Genomic DNA, 25,250 nt, shown 5'->3' with positions numbered 1-25,250 from the left:
GGAGAACATGCAAACTCCACACAGAAAGGCCCTCGCCGGCCATGGGGCTCGAACCCGGACCTTCTTGCTGTGAGGCGACAGCGCTAACCACTACACCACCGTGCCGCCCCTGTGATAGTTTGGAAATTAAAAAAACAAAAACACCCCCCCCCAAAAAAAACAAAAAACAAAAAAAACCACTATAAAGGATGGTGTGTTTTTGGCAGGGGAGTCTGTTAAAAAATATGAATTTACCTACATATAACTGATTATCAAGTGCTAGAGTTACCAAAACAGGTGAAAATTAAAGTATTGAGTACAAGTTGCTCTTTCTCCTGCTAGTAGCTTGTATACGGATAAGGGTGCATCCAGTGTGAATTTAATTTCTATGCAGTTTAAATATGAATTAATCAATGATCATCTTTCTACATCACCAATAACTGAATCAACAAACAAACAAAAATCTGTTTTTTTTTGTTATATTTTCCCAATTTTTAAGAAATAATGTCAGCATTTTTTAATTAAGTTGAAAACATATTTCCAGACACCATCTGGTGCAGTTATAAAAAACTGAAACAAATACTGTATAAATGAACACAAAGCAATTATACAGGGGGCTGCAAAAGTAGGTATACAGTAAGGATTATACGCGAATAACAACAGCAGGACGACTTCTACTTTCAGCAGGATGGGGTGCCACTGCACTTCGCACTCAATGTGTGTGCGCTACTTGACAAAGAATTTCCCAACAGGTGGCTTGGACGTCAGGGAGCCGTTGACTGGCCACCACATTCACCGGCTCTCACCACTATGGACTTCTTTTTCTGGGGATGTGTAAAAGACAGGGTTTTCGCATGCAAGCCATGCTCTGTTGATGCCATGATTCAGTTCATACGGGAGGCTTGCCAGGAAATCGATGCTGATAAAGACCTTTGTGCCAGAGTGTGCATGGGTGTCCACATTCGACGAGTGGAGTGTGTGAATGCCGGGGGCGAACAGTTTGAACATTTGAGGGATTAATATGTTTATTATTGATATGTTTGCAGGGCGGCACGGTGGTGTAGTGGTTAGCGCTGTCGCCTCACAGCAAGAAGGTCCGGGTTCGAGCCCCGTGGCCGGCGAGGGCCTTTCTGTGTGGAGTTTGCATGTTCTCCCCGTGTCCACGTGGGTTTCCTCCGGGTGCTCCGGTTTCCCCCACAGTCCAAAGACATGCAGGTTAGGTTAACTGGTGACTCTAAATTGACCGTAGGTGTGAATGTGAGTGTGAATGGTTGTCTATGTGTCAGCCCTGTGATGACCTGGCGACTTGTCCAGGGTGTACCCCGCCTTTCGCCCGTAGTCAGCTGGGATAGGCTCCAGCTTGCCTGCGACCCTGTAGAAGGATAAAGCGGCTAGAGATAATGAGATGAGATGAGATATATTTGCATAATCAATAAAATAAAATTTTGTGCGAACATTTTGTTTTTCATTACTGTATACCTACTTTTGCAGCCCCCTGTATATATCACAAGCTCAGGATATCACAAGGTAATAGACTAACTATATGTATTAAAGAGAAATCTTTCTCCTTACTTTTCCCACTGGCATGTTGGGATTTGTAGTGTCCTCTCACAAGTCTGCAAGAGGATCCATCTCCATTGCAAACTCCACAATTATCTTCTTTAGCAGTGCTTCCTAATTCATGATCACAGCCAACAATCTGCCAAAAGTAAAAAAAGAAGACATCTCACAGACTGGATTTTTAACATAGCTCCGTTGTGTCTTCTACTGTTTAAAATTACCTTTTCGGATTTGGTATATTTCCAATCAAGAAAGTGTGATCTAACTAGAAATAAGTGACTTCAGTCCCTGTTTGGATGTTAAGTGTGTGAAATGCTAGTGGTCAAAGCATTCTTCATGCTACATCATGCAGCTTGAAAAGAGAGGCACAGCGAGATTAATTTGAATTGTGCCATTAGTGATTTAGACATGTAACATTGCAAATATGTATTCAAGTGTGACTGGAACTGTCTTTGAAGAACAAAACCACCATAAAACATCTCTGTGTTTGAGGTCGTATTGGCACACAGCATAGAAACCACATCGTGACACTGCTTAAATCAGTGCATACAGACATAAGGCACTACAAAAGAAGCTTGAGATTACTAGAGTTGTTTTCAGATAGCAAACCTGACAGGCTCCATTGATGCACATATCCAAAGATTCTGTGTAGCAGCGAGTTCCGTCTAACACTTTTGGTGCCAGCTCTACTACTAGGTCTGTGCCTTTTGCCTTGCATTTGAGGGCACATGGGTTTTCGGGGTCATTGTCCACCGGCAGCCACTCATGGTAGCGACCTTGGTAGCGCACATCGGCGTGGGCTGAACACTGCTGAGCACGGAAATCTCCGGAATCTGGTGGGCAGTCCTGAGAAAGGAGTCATCAGCATAAGAGGAAAAAAAGATATATGGTACATTTTTGAACACAATTTAACAGTCAGCTTTACATTTTAATTCCCACTGCTTGTAAACACGCCTGTTCAAAAATGTTTACGTACCACATTACTGCACGTGCGGTATTTGATATTCTGCCCCTCACAGGTCCTGTGAAGGTGAGAAGTTCAGAAGGATATTCAAATTCAGAAGGATATTCACTTAACAAAACAGCTATTGATCAAATTCAGTCGACATTCTCTCCATCTCTTTCAGCTACACTACAGACAGCGTATCATTAGTAGGATTCAACAAGTGAAATATGGTCTATTAGGAGAGAGCCCCTTGACATTTTTCATCCAAATTTAACTTAATGTACTTTCAAGCTAGAGTCCATTTCATGCTTTGAAGCTTAGGGGTGACAAGTGATCAATGAAGAGACCAGGATTATTCCAATGGATATATTCAACTTCAGTAACATACATGAAATTCCAGTGTCACAAGACCCTAGCAGATCTGGAGCTGTGATTAGAGGCTACATGTCAATTTTATGATTCATGGACAAAGGATTAAGGCCCTTATTCTATTACTTCTGAGAAGATCATGGATGAGACATGGAGTCAAAAGCAAAATCCTTAGAGCTTGGCCAAAGCATTAGACCTACGACATATCCAGACTGTTGCCTATGCCAAGTCAAACAGTGCATCATGGGGCCCAGAACAACTTTGATGCAAGATGTTTGAAGGACAGACAGTGACGATATAGACTCTCATGTGAAAACAATATACAGGTAATACATTCCATGTCTGTTTTGAAGAAGGAAAAGAGATACAATAGAGGCTAAGTGTGAGCATTATGGTTTTAAACGAGACAAGGGAAAGTGAACAATACGTTATGATGTCACACAAACAAGAATAAAGCTGAAGTTTGATTCCTGGGTTCTCTGGCGAACACAAAGCACACAAATATGCAGTTACCACAGCCCCACTTCTTCCGTTGTGCTCATTAAAACAGCACTTCTGAACAGGACTGCATAAATTCTTTCCCGGACCAGAGGGAAACTGGAACTCCAATATTATAAATATGTTGCAAAAGTAAGCACACACACAAAACCCAGCCGTGCATTAAAGTGGCTGGCCATATACAATGATTAATCGATCCAGTAATTAAATTCGTATCATAACTGCAAATTATGTTGTATAGACGTTCCTTGAACATTGTCATGAAATTCAAATTTGTAATGAAGGTATACAACCCCGATTCCAAAAAAGTTGGGACAAAGTACAAATTGTAAATAAAAATGGAATGCAATGATGTGGAAGTTTCAAAATTCCATATTTTATTCAGAATAGAACATAGATGACATATCAAATGTTTAAACTGAGAAAATGTATCATTTAAAGAGAAAAATTAGGTGATTTTAAATTTCATGACAACAACACATCTCAAAAAAGTTGGGACAAGGCCATGTTTACCACTGTGAGACATCCCCTTTTCTCTTTACAAAGAGTCTGTAAACGTCTGGGGACTGAGGAGACAAGATGCTCAAGTTTAGGGATAGGAATGTTAACCCATTCTTGTCTAATGTAGGATTCTAGTTGCTCAACTGTCTTAGGTCTTTTTTGTCGTATCTTCCGTTTTATGATGCGCCAAATGTTTTCTATGGGTGAAAGATCTGGACTGCAGGCTGGCCAGTTCAGTACCCGGACCCTTCTTCTACGCAGCCATGATGCTGTAATTGATGCAGTATGTGGTTTGGCATTGTCATGGTGGAAAATGCAAGGTCTTCCCTGAAAGAGACGTCGTCTGGATGGGAGCATATGTTGCTCTAGAACCTGGATATACCTTTCAGCATTGATGGTGTCTTTCCAGATGTGTAAGCTGCCCATGCCACACGCACTAATGCAACCCCATACCATCAGAGATGCAGGCTTCTGAACTGAGCACCGATAACAACTTGGCTCGTCCTTCTCCTCTTTAGTCCGAATGACACGGTGTCCCTGATTTCCATAAAGAACTTCAAATTTTGATTCGTCTGACCACAGAACAGTTTTCCACTTTGCCACAGTCCATTTTAAATGAGCCTTGGCCCAGAGAAGAAGTCTGCGCTTCTGGATCATGTTTAGATACGGCTTCTTCTTTGAACTATAGAGTTTTAGCTGGCAACGGCGGATGCCACGGTGAATTGTGTTCACAGATAATGTTCTCTGGAAATATTCCTGAGCCCATTTTGTGATTTCCAATACAGAAGCATGCCTGTATGTGATGCAGTGCCGTCTAAGGGCCCGAAGATCACGGGCACCCAGTATGGTTTTCCGGCCTTGACCTTTACGCACAGATTCTTCCAGATTCTCTGAATCTTTTGATGATATTATGCACTGTAGATGATGATATGTTCAAACTCTTTGCAATTTTATACTGTCGAACTCCTTTCTGATATTGCTCCACTATTTGTCGGGGCAGAATTATGGGGATTGGTGATCCTCTTCCCATCTTTACTTCTGAGAGCTGCTGCCACTCCAAGATGCTCTTTTTATACCCAGTCATGTTAATGACCTATTGCCAATTGACCTAATGAGTTGCAATTTGGTCCTCCAGCTGTTCCTTTTTTGTACCTTTAACTTTTCCAGCCTCTTATTGCCCCTGTCCCAACTTTTTTGAGATGTGTTGCTGTCATGAAATTTCAAATGAGCCAATATTTGGCATGAAATTTCAAAATGTCTCACTTTCGACATTTGATATGTTGTCTGTGTTCTATTGTGAATACAATATCAGTTTTTGAGATTTGTAAATTATTGCATTCCGTTTTTATTTACAATTTTTACTCTGTCCCAACTTTTTTGGAATCGGGGTTGTATGTTTGCTGAGTGAGCTAACAATATCTCACAACTGAAATGTCTAACTAGCGGATCTAACTACTACTATACTATAATGCTACAACAACAAAGACAAAAAAAATCTGCATATGTCTGCAATTACAGCACATACAGCCCACCCCAACACTAAATCTTTGTATAATCAAGATCTCCACCAGCAATTGCTGTATTATTGTAATTGCTGTAACTTACAACACCTAATGCAATGTTTCCACATACACAAACCTTGTAAATACATAATTATCATTTGTTTATACAGCAGGAAAATGTCAATACATATTTAGTTGCTTTACACTGTATTTGAAACAAATTTCAACATCAGATTGCGCTTGTTGTGTACAAAGAACACAGACGTAGTGGCGTGACATTACACTCTACTAAGCTGGCCAATGGCTAATTGAAATCATATGATCTTGAATTTTCTGATCACTCAAACACAATCCTGGCTGAAACATCAGTGATTGTTACTACAGTGGTTACCTTACTTTTATTAAGGTTTCAGCACATACCGTAAATGTTTAACCTTTTTACATTCAACTACTTATTCATTGTTTTTATTTGTTTTATGATTACAAACATAAATCAGTACTTGAGAGTTTGTGCTTAGCATAAACCAAGTCTATAAAGTCTGCCCAAGACTGGACATTGGAGGTTTGGCAAGGATTTAAGGCAAAACCAAAATGTACTCTTCCAACATGCAACCACAATGCAAGCCTATTATTTTTCCATATAACACATCACTGATCTGTCAGGACTTTTTAAAATTTCTCATCTCTCCATCTGTATAATTCGATAGATTCTTCGCCACAAAAAAAAGTCAATTAGTAGTAAGGCATACTGTTTGTATTTCTATTTCTTCGAATTTCTTTGAATAATACCACTGAAAATAATGCTTCTATAGGATTTGTTTTACTGTATTACTAATTAAAACTGGTATTTTATAATTAGAGGTGAAATTAAAATCACGAGTTGGCTGGAAAGGAAGTGGTAGAGAAAGCCGTTTTGAAAAGGGTATAATAATGATAGTTTATATGATTGGAAATTGGATGTGCATGTGTGTGTGGGTGCGTTGATGAGAGCGTTGGAGCTGTGGTTTGACTGTGGTTATATGTATTGAGATATCTGAAAGACTTTGAGGCACATCTATGTGTGTATTGGCATGAGGTCCTGCTAATGTGAGCATATGTGTATGTGTTTGTGTATAACCTACGTGCCTTCTTGTGGGGAACATGGGTGAGGTGTTGCAAGAGCATTTACAATTTTCTCTCAGTGGCATATAAAGTTCTTTTAACAGGGCTTTGATCTACAACCAAGACCAGGGTAACTGAAGCCCATTCCCACGCGATGACTGCCTGCTGTACCCAAATTCCAAACTCCTCACCCCCAATAAGGCCTGTCAGCTCACACAAACACCCCCTTGTGCTCCAAATCCCCACCGCAACTCCTCGTAAAGAGCCGAACCTCAAACAACTCTTAACACGAAATCACAAGGGTCAATTTTATTGCCATTTCAATTTGAGGTTTACTCAACCGAGTAGCTCTCACTCACGTAGCGAGGCTTTAATGAAATGTGTTCTGTAGAATCAAACCACAAGGCGAAACAATGCTATAGTTTGAAGTGAAGAGGGAAAGGTTTGCTACGTCAAGCAGAGCCATTTTCAGTTTGTAAAGAAGCCATATAAAGATTAACAGACACAGGGAATGTAAAGTCCAATAACATTATTATGATCCCTGTGCAGGTCATATAGTGAAACCAGAAAGAAACATAAGATTCAAAATATGGGCCTGAAGTAATATAACATCCTATTTCACCTCAGCATGGTTGGCGGCAATACACCGGCCCCATAGGTGTGATGTATCTTACTTAAATAATCCTGTCACAATGGCAGGTATCAAGACAAAAAGGTAACACAGACTTGACCCCCTTGTTCAAGGGCTTAGGAGTATTTCTTTTATGGCGCTAAGCTTTATGCAGATCACAAAGCATGAAATCCATGAGCTCATTGCACAAATATTCCTCAGCCAATAAAAGTGACATCTATATAGAACACGGTCTCATGTGCCATATCATTCTTTCTACAACTCACTTCCTGACTGTGTGCACACCTCCCTTCCCCTTCCTTAATTGAATTTCTTGAATCACCACTATATGAGGTGGGTTGTGATTTGCTGGATGTACTTTCTGTGCTGTCGATAATCAAGTTTGCTTGTTTCACCAGCTATGTCATCTGCTGAAATAGAGACAATGCCTGGAGCCCATACGCCTGGAAAATGCAAGCAATAGAGTGCATTTCCTGACCCACAGGGAGTGTTTAAAAGTCAAATAAAATGTATTTTGAGCACTTCTATTACAGCCCATGGGAGAAGTATTCATGCAGAGATTTACTTGCATCATTAGAAGCATGTCCATGCCAATTTAGGCCATATTAAACCATGCAGTGAGAAGAACTCACTTCCATCCATGAAGGATATTAATGGGAACCAGTTGAGTGCACTTATAATTGAAGGATTACACCTGACTCCTTTAAGTGCATTCTACAAGTTATCCATGGATATTTTCATTATGGTGTCAGTTTCACGGGCCATCAGAGACTTGGTACAAGTCAAGCATTAATTAATTTCCCAAAGGGCAAGTCAAAAGGTTTCTTTTACTACGCACTGAGCACAGTTACTTTGCATTGGATGACTATGCAAGAGTAGATTTGCACTACACATAATACCTTACCGGGCGGCACGGTGGTGTAGTGGTTAGCGCAAGAAGGTCCTGGGTTCGAGCCCCGGGGCCGGCGAGGGCCTTTCTGTGTGGAGTTTGCATGTTCTCCCCGTGTCTGTGTGGGTTTCCTCCGGGTGCTCCGGTTTCCCCCACAGTCCAAAGACATGCAGGTTAGGTTAACTGGTGACTCTAAATTGACCGTAGGTGTGAATGTGAGTGTGAATGGTTGTCTGTGTCTATGTGTCAGCCCTGTGATGACCTGGCGACTTGTCCAGGGTGTACCCCGCCTTTCGCCTGTAGTCAGCTGGGATAGGCTCCAGCTTGCCTGCGACCCTGTAGAAGGATAAAGCGGCTAGAGATAATGAGATGAGATGAGATAATACCTTACCAAGCAATCACATCTGCAATATAGAATATTTATTCAGTATTTATTATCATGAAATAATTCTATAACCCCAAATCAGAAAAAGTTGGAATGATGTGTTGAAATTGAAATTAAAAACAATGATTTGTTAATAATCTTTGACTGGTATTGCACTCAAAACAATATAATAGCACATTATTTGATGTTTTACCACATTAATTTTATTTTTTTCAAAATAAACACATTTCTATTTTGATTCTTGCAACACATAAAAAAAAAGTTGGAACAGTAAAGCATTTACCAGTTTGTAATATTGCCATTCTTTCACTTAAAAGATGTTTAGGAACTGAAGACACCAACTGATGACATGCTTCAGGTGTTATTTTGTCCCATTCTTCTAGCAAGCAGGTCTTAAAATATGCAACAGTACGGGCCATCAGAGGGGACACATTTGGGGACAGAGAAGACAGGCACCCTCTTCTTCCACAGCCATGCCTTTGTAATGTGTGTAGAATGTGGTTTTGCATTGCCTTGTTGAAACATCCCTGGAAAAGATGTCGTCTTGTAGGCAGCATAAGTTGCCCCAAAACCTCAGTGTACTTTTCTGAATTAATGCTGCCATCACAGAAGTATAAGTTACCTTTGCTAAGGGCACTGACACAACCCCATACCATGACAGACCCTGGTTCGTGGATTTGTTGCTGGTAATGGTCTGGATGGTCCTTTTTGTCTTTGGTCTGGAGCACACGGCATCCATTTCTTTCAAAAAAAGACCCGGAATACTGATTCATCTGATCACAATGCATGTTTCCACTGTGTGATGGTCCATCCCAGATGCCTCCAAGCCCAGAGAAGTTGAAGGAGCTTCTGAACACAGTTAACATAAGGCTTCCTTTTTGCTCAGTAAAGTTTTAACTGGCATTTATGGATGTAACTCTGTATTGTACTGCTACACAAAAGTTTGCCAAAGTAATCCTGATGTGGTTATATCAGCTATAGATGAATGATGGTTCTTGATGCAGTGCTGTCTGAGGGACCGGAGATCATGGGTGTTCAGGTTCGGCTTGTGCCCTTGCACTGAAATTCAGGTTCCTTGAATTGTTTAATGAGATTATGCACTGTAGAGGGTGAAATATCCAAATCCCTTGCTAGCTTTCTGTGGGGAACATTGTTTTTAAACATTTCCTATAATTTTCTCATTCATTTGTTTACAAACTGGAGATCCTCAGCCCAGCTTTGCTCCTCAAAATTTAAGCCTTTCCTGGATACCGATTTTGTACCAAACCATGATTGCAATCACCTGTTGACATCACCTGTTTCAAATCACAACCTAATTTGATTGTTTGACGTCATTACTAGCCCTAAATTTCCCCCATCTCAACTTTTTTTGGAATGTGTTGACCTGAAATCCATGAATGGATGTATATTAATAAATGAAATGAAGTTGACCCGACAAAACATGAAATATCTTGGGTTCATACTGTCTGCAATGAAATACAAGTCAACATAAATTGAGAAATCACTTCTTTCTTTTTCTATTTGCATTTTCCATACCATCCCAACCTTTTCTGATATGGGGTTGTAGAACAAATATAAGACGATTAAGCCTATCCTTGGACATTTTTGCAAATGCTTGAAATTTTCTAATTTCAAACATTTCTAGAATAAAGCAAACTTCAGTATACATATATTCGAGATAACCTTTTTTTGCAGTAGACCATACTTGTCATTTTGTATTTTTCATTGATGTAGTTACATTTGATTTTATGTAGCCCATATATTCTGAGACGTGACAGGAATATTTATAACAGAGAATGAGCTCTGTAAAAGTATTAGGAAGTGGCTTACTTGGAACTGAGGCAACGTCTTAGAGAATAGGACGCTCCTCCACCACAGGTGCGTGAACATTCACTCCATGTGCCCCAGGCATCCCATAGTGTGTCTCTGTCCTCCTCTGACCTTGCTGTCCGTGAGTTCTACAGATTGTGGCAATAGGAATGGGAGAAGACCAGAGAGAGTGAAAAAGAATTAATACTTTGTTCATATCGTAGTTTATAATGAATGTGTATAATTTCAACCATCATACAATATGTATGCACTAGTTTGTTTAACGTTCACATACATTCCTGCCCTAATTCTTTAGAAGCAGCATGTAACCACAGTATCCACTCCTCTTCTCCAGTGAAGCTTAGCAAAGTTCTACATTCACCCTGTCAGCACTTTTAACTCACTCCTTGATTGGCAATATAAACTCAAAGTGAGGACAGATGAAATACTGAGATAGTGAGCTGGTCTACAAGAGAGTCCTTTACAATACAGGCCATCACTGTCAGATCCAAGCCGTCACTGCAATGGGCATGGGCACGTGGGGCACCAATGTGAGGTCAAGTGCTAAAACTAGCACCAATTACAGTGCTTTAAATTAGTGGACTAGCTCTTAGTTAATTATATGCACTTGGCAAGACATTCTTTGTTCATCACCATTAGCCCACTGTTTCTTTGAGCATTCTGTACAGCATGCATTTAATTAAACTTGGATGCTGTATGAGTACAATAAAGGATGTTCAGTAAGACAAAGTCGTGATGTCCATATGGGTAGGTGGGGGGTAGACCCTAATCATACATATCAGCCTTTCAGCAAAAGCTAATATTCATAAAGTCCTCATTCACAACTCTTGAGTGCCCAAATATATTTTTCAAAAATGTTGCTACTTGACAAATAAGCCTTTGTTCCATTGATTTGGCCATCCGTCTAGATGTTGCGCAATCATGGGGCAGCACGTTCAGCAACCCTGTTTAACTCCATAGAGTTATTATTACATGGAAAATACAGAACTGCTAACAAGGCCATTGGAGCTAGAATCATGCTTTTTGTTTATGCATGAGGGGAGGGGCAAAGGGCAGGACACTTAATGGACAGTTAATGATATTACATCTTTTTTTGTCTCGCAAACTGTGACAGTGGCACTGGGAATCACACCGGCTTCATCGAACACACTTCGAAAAGACAATTAATCTGAATGTCAGTTCAATCACTACCCTCTTTTTAGTCCATGGTTTTCAGTCCTTTCCCTGACTAGAAAGGATGCAATTAGCAACTTTTAATCAACATAGTTATCTAGCTAGCTACGTCACTAACTAGGCTGGTAATGTGTCTTTGGAGTGCAAATGTCAGCAACTAGAAACCAATCATACAGTTTTTGCACCAAACGCTTATAAAACTACAGTTTCTGATTTCAAAAAATATGTGATAAAAAGGCAAGCAAAATTAACTAAAAAATGAAATAAATTATTATGTCAACAATGTTCAGTTTGTATTGTTTGACTTCTTGTTAAGCTATTTAATCACATTTTTCTGTCACTGGTGATAATAGCCATTTTAATTCAACTCAACCATATCAGCACCACAGTTCATGAGCATTAGACAGACAAAAAAAAAAGTGCTAAGATGACTGGAGGAGAGAAGACAAGCCAGTGAAAATAAGCAGGTGGCTATCCGAGAGTGAATTGAAGATGATAACGTCTAGTAGAAAACAGACAAATTTCTCATGTTTCCTTCAGCTTATTTCTGTCAGGTGTCATAGGCATCCCCTTCAGTGTGAAACGCAACACCTTTCCTTAACAAGCTCAAGCCTATCCCCCCCTCATGATAATTGTGGAAAGAGGAGAATTTCACTCAGAAGATATATGAGATAGGACTGTAGTTCCAAGATCAATATTATGAGAACTTCAATTCAGCACTTGCAAGGACAATGTGCATCTCAGGCATGCCGGGACAGCCGATGGAGCAGCGGTTTCATAACTGGTTCAAAGCCAAAGATCACAGATCAAAAACTAATGCTATTTTCACATGGGACTCATCACCCATAGAATATTTCACCTTGTTTGGTCAGTTTTGAAACAAATGAAACAAATAAGAGTCGAGTTATCATGTGCTCAAGTGGGACTCATCCATGTTTATTAAAACACAAGATAAAAATAATCAAATACAGACAAAAAGACGCATGTAGAGATGTGCGTGCTGTGTTTAGAGAATTGTTAGTCTCTATGGTGACAGTGGACAGCCAGGCTAAACCAAGATTCAGATGGAACAAAGAAATGTTTCAACCTGTGATTGATCTGAGGTTGTGCTACTCATATGTGTGCTCTGGAGTGTGGAAATGTCCCCAGCGAACCCATTGTTACTGACGAGTTCTCACAAGAATAATGGACATTGCAGCATTGGCCAACATCACAAATGGGGGCCATTTAAGTGCACAAAAGAGCAATGGGAATGCGTTTAAGGAAGCTCCCTTTGCAGAATTAACCCATGAAGGCAGTCTAAATGGTGGTGTCCAGACTGGGACCATGGGATGAAAAGGTCCTGTGACAAACACCTGCTCTGAAATACCCGCTGAGCTGCTAAATGTTTTCTTTAGCCAAGTAGCAAAATAATATTGCATTTCTATCCCTAGACTAAAACTGCTAAGCAAAAGCCTGGCAGAGTTGTTGGAAAAAATACATCAAAGTATTGGCCCCATCCCAGAAATATGGCATCCTGTTTAGCTAAGGATAAAGAATAACCCTCATGAAGAAAGAAGATACAAGGTAATGACACTGCTAGTTTGTTTCTTTTGGGCCAGTAGCAAAAACACTGCATTATTCATACGCAGTTCCATATTATTCAAGAGGGAATAGCACAAACAAATCAAACTCTTGCAGTACTAGATACAATAGCGGTGGCTAGCAAGGTCTAAACATAGCTGATGGAGCACGGAGAAAGTCGTATTAGCAAAGGATTGTACGAAATGACTTTAGTTAGGCCACATTTGAATAAATAAACCTCTGGCTTGATTATCTGGTCCCGGTTTCTTTTCAAAGCAATCAGTAGATTTGCTCTAAATTACTGTAAGGCTACTCATTTGACAAAAATACCCTAAAGCAGTTAAGGGCAAAATCGATGTAGTTTTCGATATGAGCCAAAAACTACTTCTTATTGTTCACTGTATTATTAGTGCTTTAAAGTTGCACTGATAATAATGTTAATTATGCATTGGCAAACATTGAAGGTTAGTAAAGCCTGCTTTCATGGCTGAGTATGTTTTCTTATCAGAATCCATTGGTAAGATATGATTATATATTTTTAGATCATAATACTCACCTGCCAATCAGACTGCTTGATTTGTGTGCAGTGAGTGTAATCATTTAGATATTATCACAAGACTTTCTAGCTGACCTCGATTCATGGAATCATGAATTAAATCTGTTAAAGCCACTGCAGGATGCAACATGTTGGCACAGAGGGCAGCACTGCTATCTCACAGCTCCAGGGTCCTGGAGTTCGATCCTGGGCTTGGGTTACTATCTGTGTGGAGTTTTACATGTTCTCCTGTGCCTGTGTGGGTTTCCTTGAAGATCTCTGGTCTCCTCACCAGAAATATGCCAGTCGTTTGATAATTCTGGTTACTCTTAATTGTCTCTAACATTCCTGGGATAGATTCTGAATCCACTGTGACCTTAAGCAGGACAAAACAGTTACTGAAGATGAATGAATGAATGAATGAAAAATACTACAATGGAAGAGAGAGGACAGGTGTTTATTAGCGTGTGCAGTCAATGCCATTTATGGACAAAGTTTTGACTCACAATAAAGTCACAGTGGATATGCCATTTTAACTTTTTAAAATGCTTTTTATGTTTGTAAAAAGTTTTTATATAAAACTTCTCAAATATATTCAGTTGCACATAAGTTATTTATAAAAAAAAAAAAAAAAAGGTCAGCGAGAACCTTAGAATTCCACAGTTGCAAAAAAAAAAGCACTGAAGGTTTCTGAGTATTGGATCACTATACACAGGATTTAATTATTCTTTTTTAACAATGAGAACCAGCTTGTGTTTTTCATCCTCGGACTACCTGGGATTTCCTAACGGCCATGGTGAATTGTTTTCATTACTGACTGTTCTTGAGGTTGTTAAAAGCCAGTCTACTTTTTATTTTAAGGCCTTGGGAACATATAATGTCCACGCTGTGATTTATTTGATTTGCAGTTATTTTCTTAGCAGTATAAACCACACCTTAAATCTAAAATGCCTGACTTGTCACTGTAATCAAGTCCCTGGATCATTTCTACTGCTTAGACACATTACACCTTGCCTCCTCATCAGTCTGTTTTCACTAGAGCCCTGACTGATTATTTCAGCTGAAAACTACTCACCATGCTCATTCTTATGAATGTAAGCTCATTGTATTGTGATGCATTTTTCCTGCTAACCTCAAGATTCCTTGCAGCATAATTTTAGGTTAATTATGTAAAATTGAAATGTCTGACATTCTTAAACCATGAGTAAACACTGGAGATTTGCCTGGATAGGACCTGCCATTAGCAGAGCTGTGCATAGGATGTACTTGTGTACTTGTGATTTACTTGTGTAAAGGGTAGCCTTTGACAACCTGAAGCCTCCAACACAAAGCTTACTTTCACAGACGTTGGGTTACATCAATATACAATATACATGGTACCGGTATGAGCTATTTAATTAGGAGGTCATATGATCACCTCACATCTGTTTACACCCTTGTGCCCATCCAAGTGCCATATACTGTATTTGTGTTAAAGACATCATTTGTGCCAGGAGAACAGCATCGACATACTTGCCTTTCCTTATAGAAAATGATTGTACCAAACACAAGATTACAGAAGACATTCCATTCATCTAATGCAATCTTTTAATAACACCTAGCTTTGCTATCACGCAAAGACCCACTCAAAAGTCAACTCAGACTCAAAAACACACAGAAAATAGTAAATGACAAGTGTACAAACTAACCTAATAAATATCCGAAAATCACTCAAATTAAGTGAGCAAACAGGAAAAAAAAAAATCAAGGAACTGTACCAGAAGCACAAGAGAAGCCATCAACACGGCAGCAGCAGTGGGAAGGTCCATGCCTAGAGGGACGTGGAGAGACTAGCACACGTGTGTGAGTGTGCGCAAGTGTGTACAAGTGTGTGCAGAGCGTTTAGAGCTCTGCACTCAGTGGCTGATAGAGTTCGTGTGACTGCAAGTCTCTGTTCCAGCACTCTTACTCTCTCGCTCTCTGCTTCTATGCTTATTTCTCTGCCTCTTTTTCAGAGGAGTCAGAGGGGTGCTTCGAGCCCCAAGAGCCTCCAGGTCTAACCTGCCAACCAATCAGAGAAAGCCTTGGCCGAGTATGCTAAACCAAACACAAGACTCGGGTCAGCTGTAGTTCCACTCACTCACACACGTTCTTCCTTTCCCCTCTTCATTTCTTGCGTTCTCCTTTTTCTGACGCTTTACGTTGTTTGTTTTTCCTCTTGGTTTCTCAGGTCCAGCCACTGTTTTTCATCACAGCCTTTCATCATCTATCTAACTTTCTCTCCCCCCTTTCTCTCTCTCTCTCTCTCTGGCTTCTCACTCCAGCTAATCTTAGTTCTGGCCTGCCCTCGTATATCCACAACCCACGTACAATGGTCACCTTGGAAAAACTATTGAATGACTAAATCACTAAAAATTCCCATTTCCAGATCCATGACCGCAGGCATTCTCTTGTTTTTTCTTTGCATTTCTACCCAAACCCTTACTCTGCAGTTCATCTTATGTGATCTGTACGAATGAGATAAAACAGCATCATCAAAAGATGTAGATCTAATCACAGCAATTATGTGCTTTTTTTCCACAATGAAGAAAAACAATCTGTGGACTTCAATGAATCTCTTTAAAAACATCTGCCAAGTGAAGTACATTCAGTGAAGGAAGAGAGATAGTCATTCCCATATGTGCCTCTGGAGGACAGTACAAAGGACTTTAAAATATAATTTATGGAAAAGGAGTTGTACTAAAAATATGATCGATTAAAAAGGAAGTATGATGATAAGCCCTGATTCTTCTATACTGGTGTTCTATACAGAATAGCAGTTACTGAATAGTTACTGACTGGTTTACTATATACTGACTACATTACTACGTTATTTTATAAGAATAGAAAAATACACTTTCTCTCATTAAGAATGTTGATATTTATACCACTGATCAGCATGACAGCATTAATATCTCATCTCATCTCATTATCGCTAGCCGCTTTGTCCTGCTCTACAGGGTCGTAGGCAAGCTGGAGCCTATCCCAGCTGACTACGGGCGAGAGGCGGGGTACACCCTGGACAAGTCCCCAGGTCATCACAGGGCTGACACATAGACACAGACAACCATTCACACTCACATTCACACCTACGGTCAATTTAGAGTCACCAGTTAACCTAACCTGCATGTCTTTGGACTGTGGGGAAAACCAGAGCACCCGGAGGAAACCCACGCGGACACGGGGAGAACATGCAAACTCCGGACAGCATTAATATGGTGAAGATATTCTGCCACGACACTGACCTTTCTGTTAACAGATAGTGTTACCTATGATTCAGGTCCATCACTTTAAACCATTACTGTTATTGTCTAATAAAGGGATGTCATGTCTGAAACAGAGAAGATACTGCAGATTTATGGGATGAGTCCTCTCCATCAGTCCTATCAAAGTGGTATTTGACTGCTGTCTGGGATTTGAAAACTTTGAATTAAAAATGACTTGTAATTAAAATCTGTAGCTAGAGTGGGAGTAAGTTGAAACTTTCCTTATTTTTCTGTTTGTTTTCACTGAGCAAAATTGTAAAAATGTGTCATCTTGATTGCTCCAGTTTCCAAGCAGATATTCTGATGAATGAAATATGCAGCTGAACGAAAAAAGATTCTGCAGAATTCATTTATCTACAATGGTGCTTGAAAGTTTGTGAACCCTTTAGAATTTTCTATATTTCTGCATAAATATGACCTAAAACATCATCAGATTTTCACACAAGTCCTAAAAGTAGATAAAGAGAACCCAGTTAAACAAATGAGACAAAAATATTATACTTGGTCATTTATTTATTGAGGAAAATTATCCAATATTACATATCTGTGAGTGGCAAAATACCATATGTGAACCTTTGCTTTCAGTATCTGGTGTGACCCCCTTGTGCAGCAATAACTGCAACTAAACATTTCCGGTAACTGTTGATCAGTCCTGCACACCGGCTTGGAAGAATTTTAGCCCATTCCTCCGTACAGAACAGCTTCAACTCTGGGATGTTGGTGAGTTTCCTCACATGAACTGCTCACTTCAGGTCCTTCCACAACATTTGGATTGGATTAAGGTCAGGACTTTGACTTGGCCATTCCAAAACATTAACGTTATTCTTCTTTAACCATTCTTTGGTAGAATGACTTGTGTGCTTAGGGTCGTTGTCTTGCTGCATGACCCACCTTCTCTTGAGATTCAGTTCATGGACAGATGTCTTGACATTTTCCTTTAGAATTCGCTGGTATAATTCAGAATTCATTGTTCCATCAATGATGGCAAGCCGTCCTGGCCCAGATGCAGCAAAACAGGCCCAAACCATGATACTACCACCCCCATGTTTCACAGGTGGGATAACGTTCTTATGCTGGAATACAGCGTTTTCCTTTCTCCAAACATAACGCTTCTCATTTAAACCAAAAAGTTCTATTTTGGTCTCATCTGTCCACAAAACATTTTTCCAATAGCCTTCTGGCTTGTCCACGTGATCTTTAGCAAACTGCAGACAAGCAGCAATGTTCTTTTTGGAGAGCAGTGTCTTTCTCCTTGCAACCCTGCCATGCACACCATTGTTGTTCAGTGTTCTCCTGATGGTGAACTCACGAACATTAACATTAGCCAATGTAAGAGAGGCCTTCAGTTGCTTAGAAGTTACCCTGGGGTCCTTTGTGACCTCGCTGACTATTACATGCCTTGCTTTTGGAGTGATCTTTGTTGGTCGACCACTCCTGGGGAGGGTAACAATGGTCTTGAATTTCCTCCATTTGTACACAATCTGTCTGACTGTGGATTGGTGGAGTCCAAACTCTTTAGAGATGGTTTTGTAACCTTTTCCAGCCTGATGACCATCAACAACGCTTTTTCTGAGGTCCTCAGAAATCTCCTTTGTTCGTGCCATGATACACTTCCACATACACTTGGCCAGGGAGCAGACGAACAGGCTAAACCGACTGTCTGCTCGCAGCACAGAGTCGTCACTCAGGATCCACTACATCGAGACTGTGTCTGTTCCCCGAGTTCAACAAAAAGGTAGAAATATTCAGAGAGTTTGTTCCAGTAACCTAATCAATATAAAATTAGATCATACTGACTGTACAGCCGTTGCCAGCACCTTTGATATAAAGGTGGGGCTATTAAATGTTAGATCTCTTACATCTAAAGCACTAATGGTTAATGAACTCATTACTGATCAGGAGTTTAATGTACTTTGTTTAACTGAAACATGGATTAAGCCAAATGAATATATAGCATTAAATGAAGTGAGTCCGCCTGGATACAGTTATATACACCAGCCTCGTCAAACTGGCAGAGGAGGAGGCGTCGTGGTTATTTATAATGATTATCTAGGTGTAACACAAAAACCTGGTTATAAATTTAATACATTTGAAGTTCTTCATACTAATATAATGTATGTAGCCTTGAAAAATAGGTCTACCCAGTTAATTCTGTTACTTATTATTTACAGGCCCCCGGGGCCATATTCTGAGTTTCTTTCTGAATTTGCAGATTTTATCTCAGATCTCGTTATTTCCTTCGACAAAGCTTTAGTTGTCAGAGATTTTAATATTCACTTCAATAACCCAGAAGACCCTTTGAAAACAGCGTTTGTGTCCATTTTAGAATCAGTAGGGATTAATCAGAATGTCATAGGACCGACCCATAATGGTGGTCACACCCTCGATCTTATACTAACATTCGGGTTAAACGTAGAAAATATAGTCATACTTCCACAGTCTGAAGTTATCTCAGATCATTATCTCATCTCATTTAAAATATGTCTGAATAATAATATATGCACCTCACCATGCTACTGTATTAAATGTACATTCACGTCAACTACTGCACAGAGCTTTATAAATGATCTCCCAGAGTTATCAACTTTGATTGGGTCACTGTCAGCCCCTGCAGAACTTGATCAGGCAACTGAATGCTTAGAGTCAATGTTCCGCTATACTTTAGATAATGTAGCTCCTCTTAAAAGGAAAATGGTCAGAGACAAAAAATGAGCACCCTGGTATAATGATGCCACTCACACATTAAAACAGACCACTCGAAAATTGGAACGTAAATGGCGTCAAACAAAATTGGTAGTGTTCAAATTAATGTGGAAGGAGAGCTTCCTGAAGTTTAGAAAAGCTCTTAGTGCTGCTAGATCAACATATCTCTCCTCCCTAATAGAAGGTAACAAAAATAATCCTAGATTCCTATTTAATACTGTCGCAAAATTAACCAGGAATAAGTCCACTATAAACACATGAACACCTGTAGTACAACCCCGATTCCAAAAAAGTTGGGACAAGGTACAAATTGTAAATAAAAACGGAATGCAATAATTTACAAATCTCAAAAACTGATATTGTATTCACAATAGAACATAGACAACATATCCAATGTCGAAAGTGAGACATTTTGAAATTTCATGCCAAATATTGGCTCATTTGAAATTTCATGACAGCAACACATCTCAAAAAAGTTGGGACAGGGGCAATAAGAGGCTGGAAAAGTTAAAGGTACAAAAAAGGAACAGCTGGAGGACCAAATTGCAACTCATTAGGTCAATTGGCAATAGGTCATTAACATGACTGGGTATAAAAAGAGCATCTTGGAGTGGCAGCAGCTCTCAGAAGTAAAGATGGGAAGAGGATCACCAATCCCCCTAATTCTGCGCCGACAAATAGTGGAGCAATATCAGAAAGGAGTTCGACAGTGTAAAATTGCAAAGAGTTTGAACATATCATCATCTACAGTGCATAATATCATTAAAAGATTCAGAGAATCTGGAAGAATCTCTGTGCGTAAGGGTCAAGGCCCGAAAACCATACTGGGTGTCCGTGATCTTCGGGCCCTTAGACGGCACTGCATCACATACAGGCATGCTTCTGTATTGGAAATCACAAAATGGGCTCAGGAATATTTCCAGAGAACATTATCTGTGAACACAATTCACCGTGGCATCCGCCGTTGCCAGCTAAAACTCTGTAGTTCAGAGAAGAAGCCGTATCTAAACATGATCCAGAAGTGCAGACGTCTTCTCTGGGCCAAGGCTCATTTAAAATGGACTGTGGCAAAGTGGAAAACTGTTCTGTGGTCAGACGAATCAAAATTTGAAGTTCTTTATGGAAATCAGGGACGCCGTGTCATTCGGACTAAATAGGAGAAGGATGACCCAAGTTGTTCTCAGCGCTCAGTTCAGAAGCCTGCATCTCTGATGGTATGGGGTTGCATTAGTGCATGTGGCATGGGCAGCTTACACATCTGGAAAGACACCATCAATGCTGAAAGGTATATCCAGGTTCTAGAGCAACATATGCTCCCATCCAGACGACGTCGTTTTCAGGGAAGACCTTGCATTTTCCAACATGACAATGCCAAACCACATACTGCATCGATTACAGCATCATGGCTGCGTAGAAGAAGGGTCCGGGTACTGAACTGGCCAGCCTGCAGTCCAGATCTTTCACCCATAGAAAACGTTTGGCGCATCATAAAACGGAAGATACGACAAAAAAGACCTAAGACAGTTGAGCAACTAGAATCCTACATTAGACAAGAATGGGTTAACATTCCTATCCCTAAACTTGAGCAACTTGTCTCCTCAGTCCCCAGACGTTTACAGACTGTTGTAAAGAGAAAAGGGGATGTCTCACAGTGGTAAACATGGCCTTGTCCCAACTTTTTTCAGATGTGGTGTTGTCATGAAATTTAAAATCACCTAATTTTTCTCTTTAAATGATACATTTTCTCACTTTAAACATTTGATATGTCATCTATGTCCTATTCTGAATAAAATATGGAATTTTGAAACTTCCACATCATTGGATTCCGTTTTTATTTACAATTTGTACTTTGTCCCAACTTTTTTGGAATCGGGGTTGTATGTGGTAGCAACGATTTCATGAATTTTTTTAATGACAAAATTGAGAATATCCGACAAAAAATTCAAACTACTAATTTAAGGTCAGACAATGTAAGTGACCCTGTAGTTAACAATATAACTGTATCAGATCAGCAATTAGAATGTTTTACTCCCCTAAGAGAAACTGAATTAATTTCATTAATCTCGGCATCAAAAGCCTCAACTTGTGTACTAGATCCCTTCCTTACACGTCTATTCAAACAGAGAACACCTGAAGTAATTGAACTGCTTCTAAAAATAATAAATTCTTCTCTTACAATTGGCTATGTACCCAAATCCTTTAAACTAGCAGTTATCAAACCCCTGATTAAAAAGCCTGACCTTGATCCCTGTCAGCTGTCCAATTATCGGCCAATATCAAACCTCCCCTTTATCTCCAAGATCCTTGAAAAAGCTGTGGCACAGCAGTTATGCTCATATTTACATAGGAATAACATCCATGAAATGTATCAGTCAGGATTTAGACCTCATCATAGCACAGAGACAGCTTTGGTTAAAGTAGTAAATGACCTACTGTTGGCGTCTGATCAGGGCTGTGTCTCGCTGCTTGTGTTGCTTGACCTTTGTGCAGCATTTGATACCATTGATCATTCCATTCTTCTGGATAGACTAGAAAATGTTATGGGAGTTAAGGGAATGGCCCTCTCCTGGCTCAGGTCTTATTTAACTGATCGCTATCAGTATGTTGATGTAAATGGTGATTTTTCTAGACATACTGAGGTAAAGTTTGGTGTTCCACAAGGTTCTGTCTTGGGTCCACTGCTTTTTTCTTTATATATGTTACCTCTGGGTGATATTATTTGTAAACATTGTATTAGTTTCCACTGTTATGCTGATGACACACAGTTGTATGTTTCTGCAAAACCTGATGACAGACACCAGCTTAAAAGAAATGAGGACTGTGTAAAGGACATTAGACACTGGATGCTTATTAATTTCCTTCTGCTTAACTCTGACAAGACTGAAGTACTTGTACTAGGACCACATGCAGCTAGAAGTAAGTTTCCTGATTACACAGTAACTCTGGATGGCCTTTCTGTTTCTTCACATGCAGCAATAAAAGACCTCGGAGTGATTATTGACCCCAGTCTTTCATTTGAAACTCACATTGATAACATCACCTGGATAGCTTTCTTTCATCTCAGAAATATTGCTAAGATAAGAAATTTAATGTTACTACATGATGCAGAAAAACTAGTTCATGGTTTCGTTACCTCCAGGTTGGATTATTGTAATGCCTTACTGTCTGGATGTTCCAATAAGTGCATAAACAAGATCAAGTTAGTTCAAAATGCAGCAGCAAGAGTCCTTACTAGAACTAGAAAATATGACCACATCACCCCTGTCTTATCCACACTGCATTGGCTCCCAATCAAATTTCGCATTGATTATAAAATACTACTATTGACCTTTAAAGCACTGAATGGTCTCGCACCACAGTACCTGAGTGAACTTCTGGTCCTCTATGACCCGCCATGCCTACTTAGATCAAAAGGTGCAGGCTATCTGCTGGTACCTCGTATAGTGAAGGCTACATCGGGGGCAGAGCCTTTTCTTTCAAAGCCCCACAGTTATTGAACAGCCTTCCAAGTAGTGTTTGGGAATCAGACACAGTCTCAGTGTTCAAGTCTAGGCTGAAAACATATCTGTTTAGTCAAGCCTTTTGTTAATGGTGTTTATGAGGTAAAGGTGTAGATCTGGAGGGTCCTCAGACATAGAGTGTTTTGGTAAACTGGGATGTATGGATGCTGTCAGTCCCCCACTCGCTTGCTCACTCGAGTTTGTTGACGGTATAGTGGCTGGCTGCTTTATGTCCTGGGGCTCCCTCATGCCTGTGTTAACTTCTGGCTCTACCCTTTTAGTTATGCTGTCATAGTTAGTTGCCGGAGTCCCTGCTTGTACTCAGTGCAATATGTATACTGTTCCTACTTATTCAGGTGACACTGGGCATACCTAACAACCTGTGTTTCTCTCTCTCTCTCCCCCCCTCCCCCAAATCTGTCCCTCTGAGTTACATGTCGGTCCTGGGATCGAGATGCTGACCTCTTCTGCTCCTCAGACCTGCCTGATCCATCCTGGTCCCCTGTGTCTGGTTGGAGTCTCATCACATCGCTCCTGTGGAGGGTGGCCCCATGTGGACAGTTGGGGGTCGTGCCTGGAGGATGCTCTGGACTCTTGCAGTGGTACTTTTGTGGCTGGGGACTGCAGTTGACTTGCTGACTTTAGGGCTCCAGTTGACTTGCTGACTTTAGGGCTCCAGTTGACTTGCTGACTGTAGGGCTCCAGTTGACTTGCTGACTTTGGGACTACGGTTGTCGTGAATGGTTTTGCGCTTGGGTTTCCGTCGGTGGGGGGTTTATAGCATCAACGAAGCTGAATTTATGTTAGGACTTAATGTTATAGTCATGTTGTCTGTTGTTGCCCAGGTGAGGGTGGGTTCCCTTTTGAGTCTGGTTCCTCTCGAGGTTTCTTCCTCGTGTTGTTTGAGGGAGTTTTTCCTTGCCACCATCGCCACAGGCTTGCTCATTGGGGATAGATTAGGGATAAACTTAGCTCATATTTTAAGTCGTTCAAATTCTGTAAAGCTGCTTTGCAACAATGTTTATTGTTAAACGCGCTATACAAATAAACTTGACTTGACAAACGTGTTGTGAAGATCAGACTTTGATAGATCCCTGTTCTTTAAATAAAACAGGGTGCCCACTCACACCTGATTGTCATCCCACTGATTGAAAACACCTGACTCTAATTTAACCTTCAAATTTACTGCTAATCCTATTGATTCACATACTTTTGCCACTCACAGATATGTAATATTGGATGATTGTCCTCAATAAAAAAATGACCAAGTATAATTATTTTTGTCTCATTTGTTTAACTGGGTTCTCTTTATCTACTTTTAGGACTTGTGTGAAAATCTGATGATGTTTTAGGTCATATTTATGCAGAAATATAGAAAATTCTAAACGGTTCACAAACTTTCAAGCACCACTGTATTTATCAAATTAAGGGAGGAAGAAATAACAGCTCATTCCAAAACACATTTTTAGATAGTTTATTGCACAGAAGAGCACAGAAAAACAGACTCTTTCATCACAAACACCCATTCCATTTGCTATTCAAGAGGGTTACCACGTATCTATACATTTGCCAAAATAAATGAATGGTGAATGAATGATAAATGCATCATGAGGAAATGAATTTTGTGACTGGCATGTCCTGCAGACAGATCCTCATTTAAAAAATCGGCAAGTCAAATTAAGATTCAATGACTTTCCCATAAAGGACGGCATGATGGTGTAGTGGTTCTCGCCCATAAATCACCTGGGATAGGCTCCAGCTTGCCTATGACCCTGTAGAACAGGACAAGCAGCTACAGATAATAGATGGATGGGTGGATGGACTTTCCCATACGTTACTGTAGAATTCAAGCTCTGTATGCTCTGTCTATTGTGATCAAGGTCTAGTTTCTTACTAGTATCTATCTATCTATCTATCTATCTACCTGATAGTTTAAATGTAAAGATTGTCCATCCATCCATTATTCGTAACTGCTTATCCTGTACAGGGTCACAGGCAAGCTGGAGCCTATCCCAGCTAACTATGGGCAAGTACACCCTGGACAAGTCGCTAGATCATCGCAGGGCTTGTAAAGGTTGTTGTTTAGATAACTTTACATGCTCAAAAATAATTTAAAAACAAAATACTTAAGTATGGATAATATATGACAGGCCTCCTTTTTGGTTGTGTTGGTTCCAACCTGTGTTAGAATAAGCTCATGGATGAAACGTTCAAATCCAGATGATGCCACAGCATTCTGTGGCCTGGAGACCAAGAGAGCGAAATTGGCCTGGGCTCTCCAGGAAGGACATACTCTCTCAC

At 40.1% G+C, this 25,250-nt stretch overlaps 1 protein-coding gene across 5 annotated transcripts in view; it reads right to left on the bottom strand.

Annotated features, from left to right (window-relative positions):
• LOC132894738 (ADAMTS-like protein 1) overlaps positions 1-25,250 on the bottom strand; it is a 228,547-nt gene that overhangs the window by 50,870 nt on the left and 152,427 nt on the right. For 4 of the 5 annotated variants that reach the window (XM_060934855.1, XM_060934859.1, XM_060934871.1 and 1 more), the window contains exons 3-6: positions 10,192-10,319; positions 2,516-2,561; positions 2,149-2,385; positions 1,552-1,678 (exon numbers count right to left, since the gene is read on the bottom strand). In XM_060934855.1, coding sequence (XP_060790838.1) covers positions 1,552-1,678; positions 2,149-2,385; positions 2,516-2,561; positions 10,192-10,319 — 538 coding nt within the window. Of the gene's footprint in view, positions 1-1,551; positions 1,679-2,148; positions 2,386-2,515; positions 2,562-10,191; positions 10,320-15,219; positions 15,386-25,250 lie in introns of those variants that run through there. The other variant, XM_060934865.1, reaches the window with a different exon arrangement.

Source organism: Neoarius graeffei, chromosome 1 (assembly GCF_027579695.1).
Source record: "Neoarius graeffei isolate fNeoGra1 chromosome 1, fNeoGra1.pri, whole genome shotgun sequence".
Classification (NCBI taxonomy): Eukaryota; Metazoa; Chordata; class Actinopteri; order Siluriformes; family Ariidae; genus Neoarius; species Neoarius graeffei.
The sequence above is the reverse complement of the archived record's forward strand: the minus strand, read 5'-3'. Positions and strand labels throughout refer to the sequence as shown.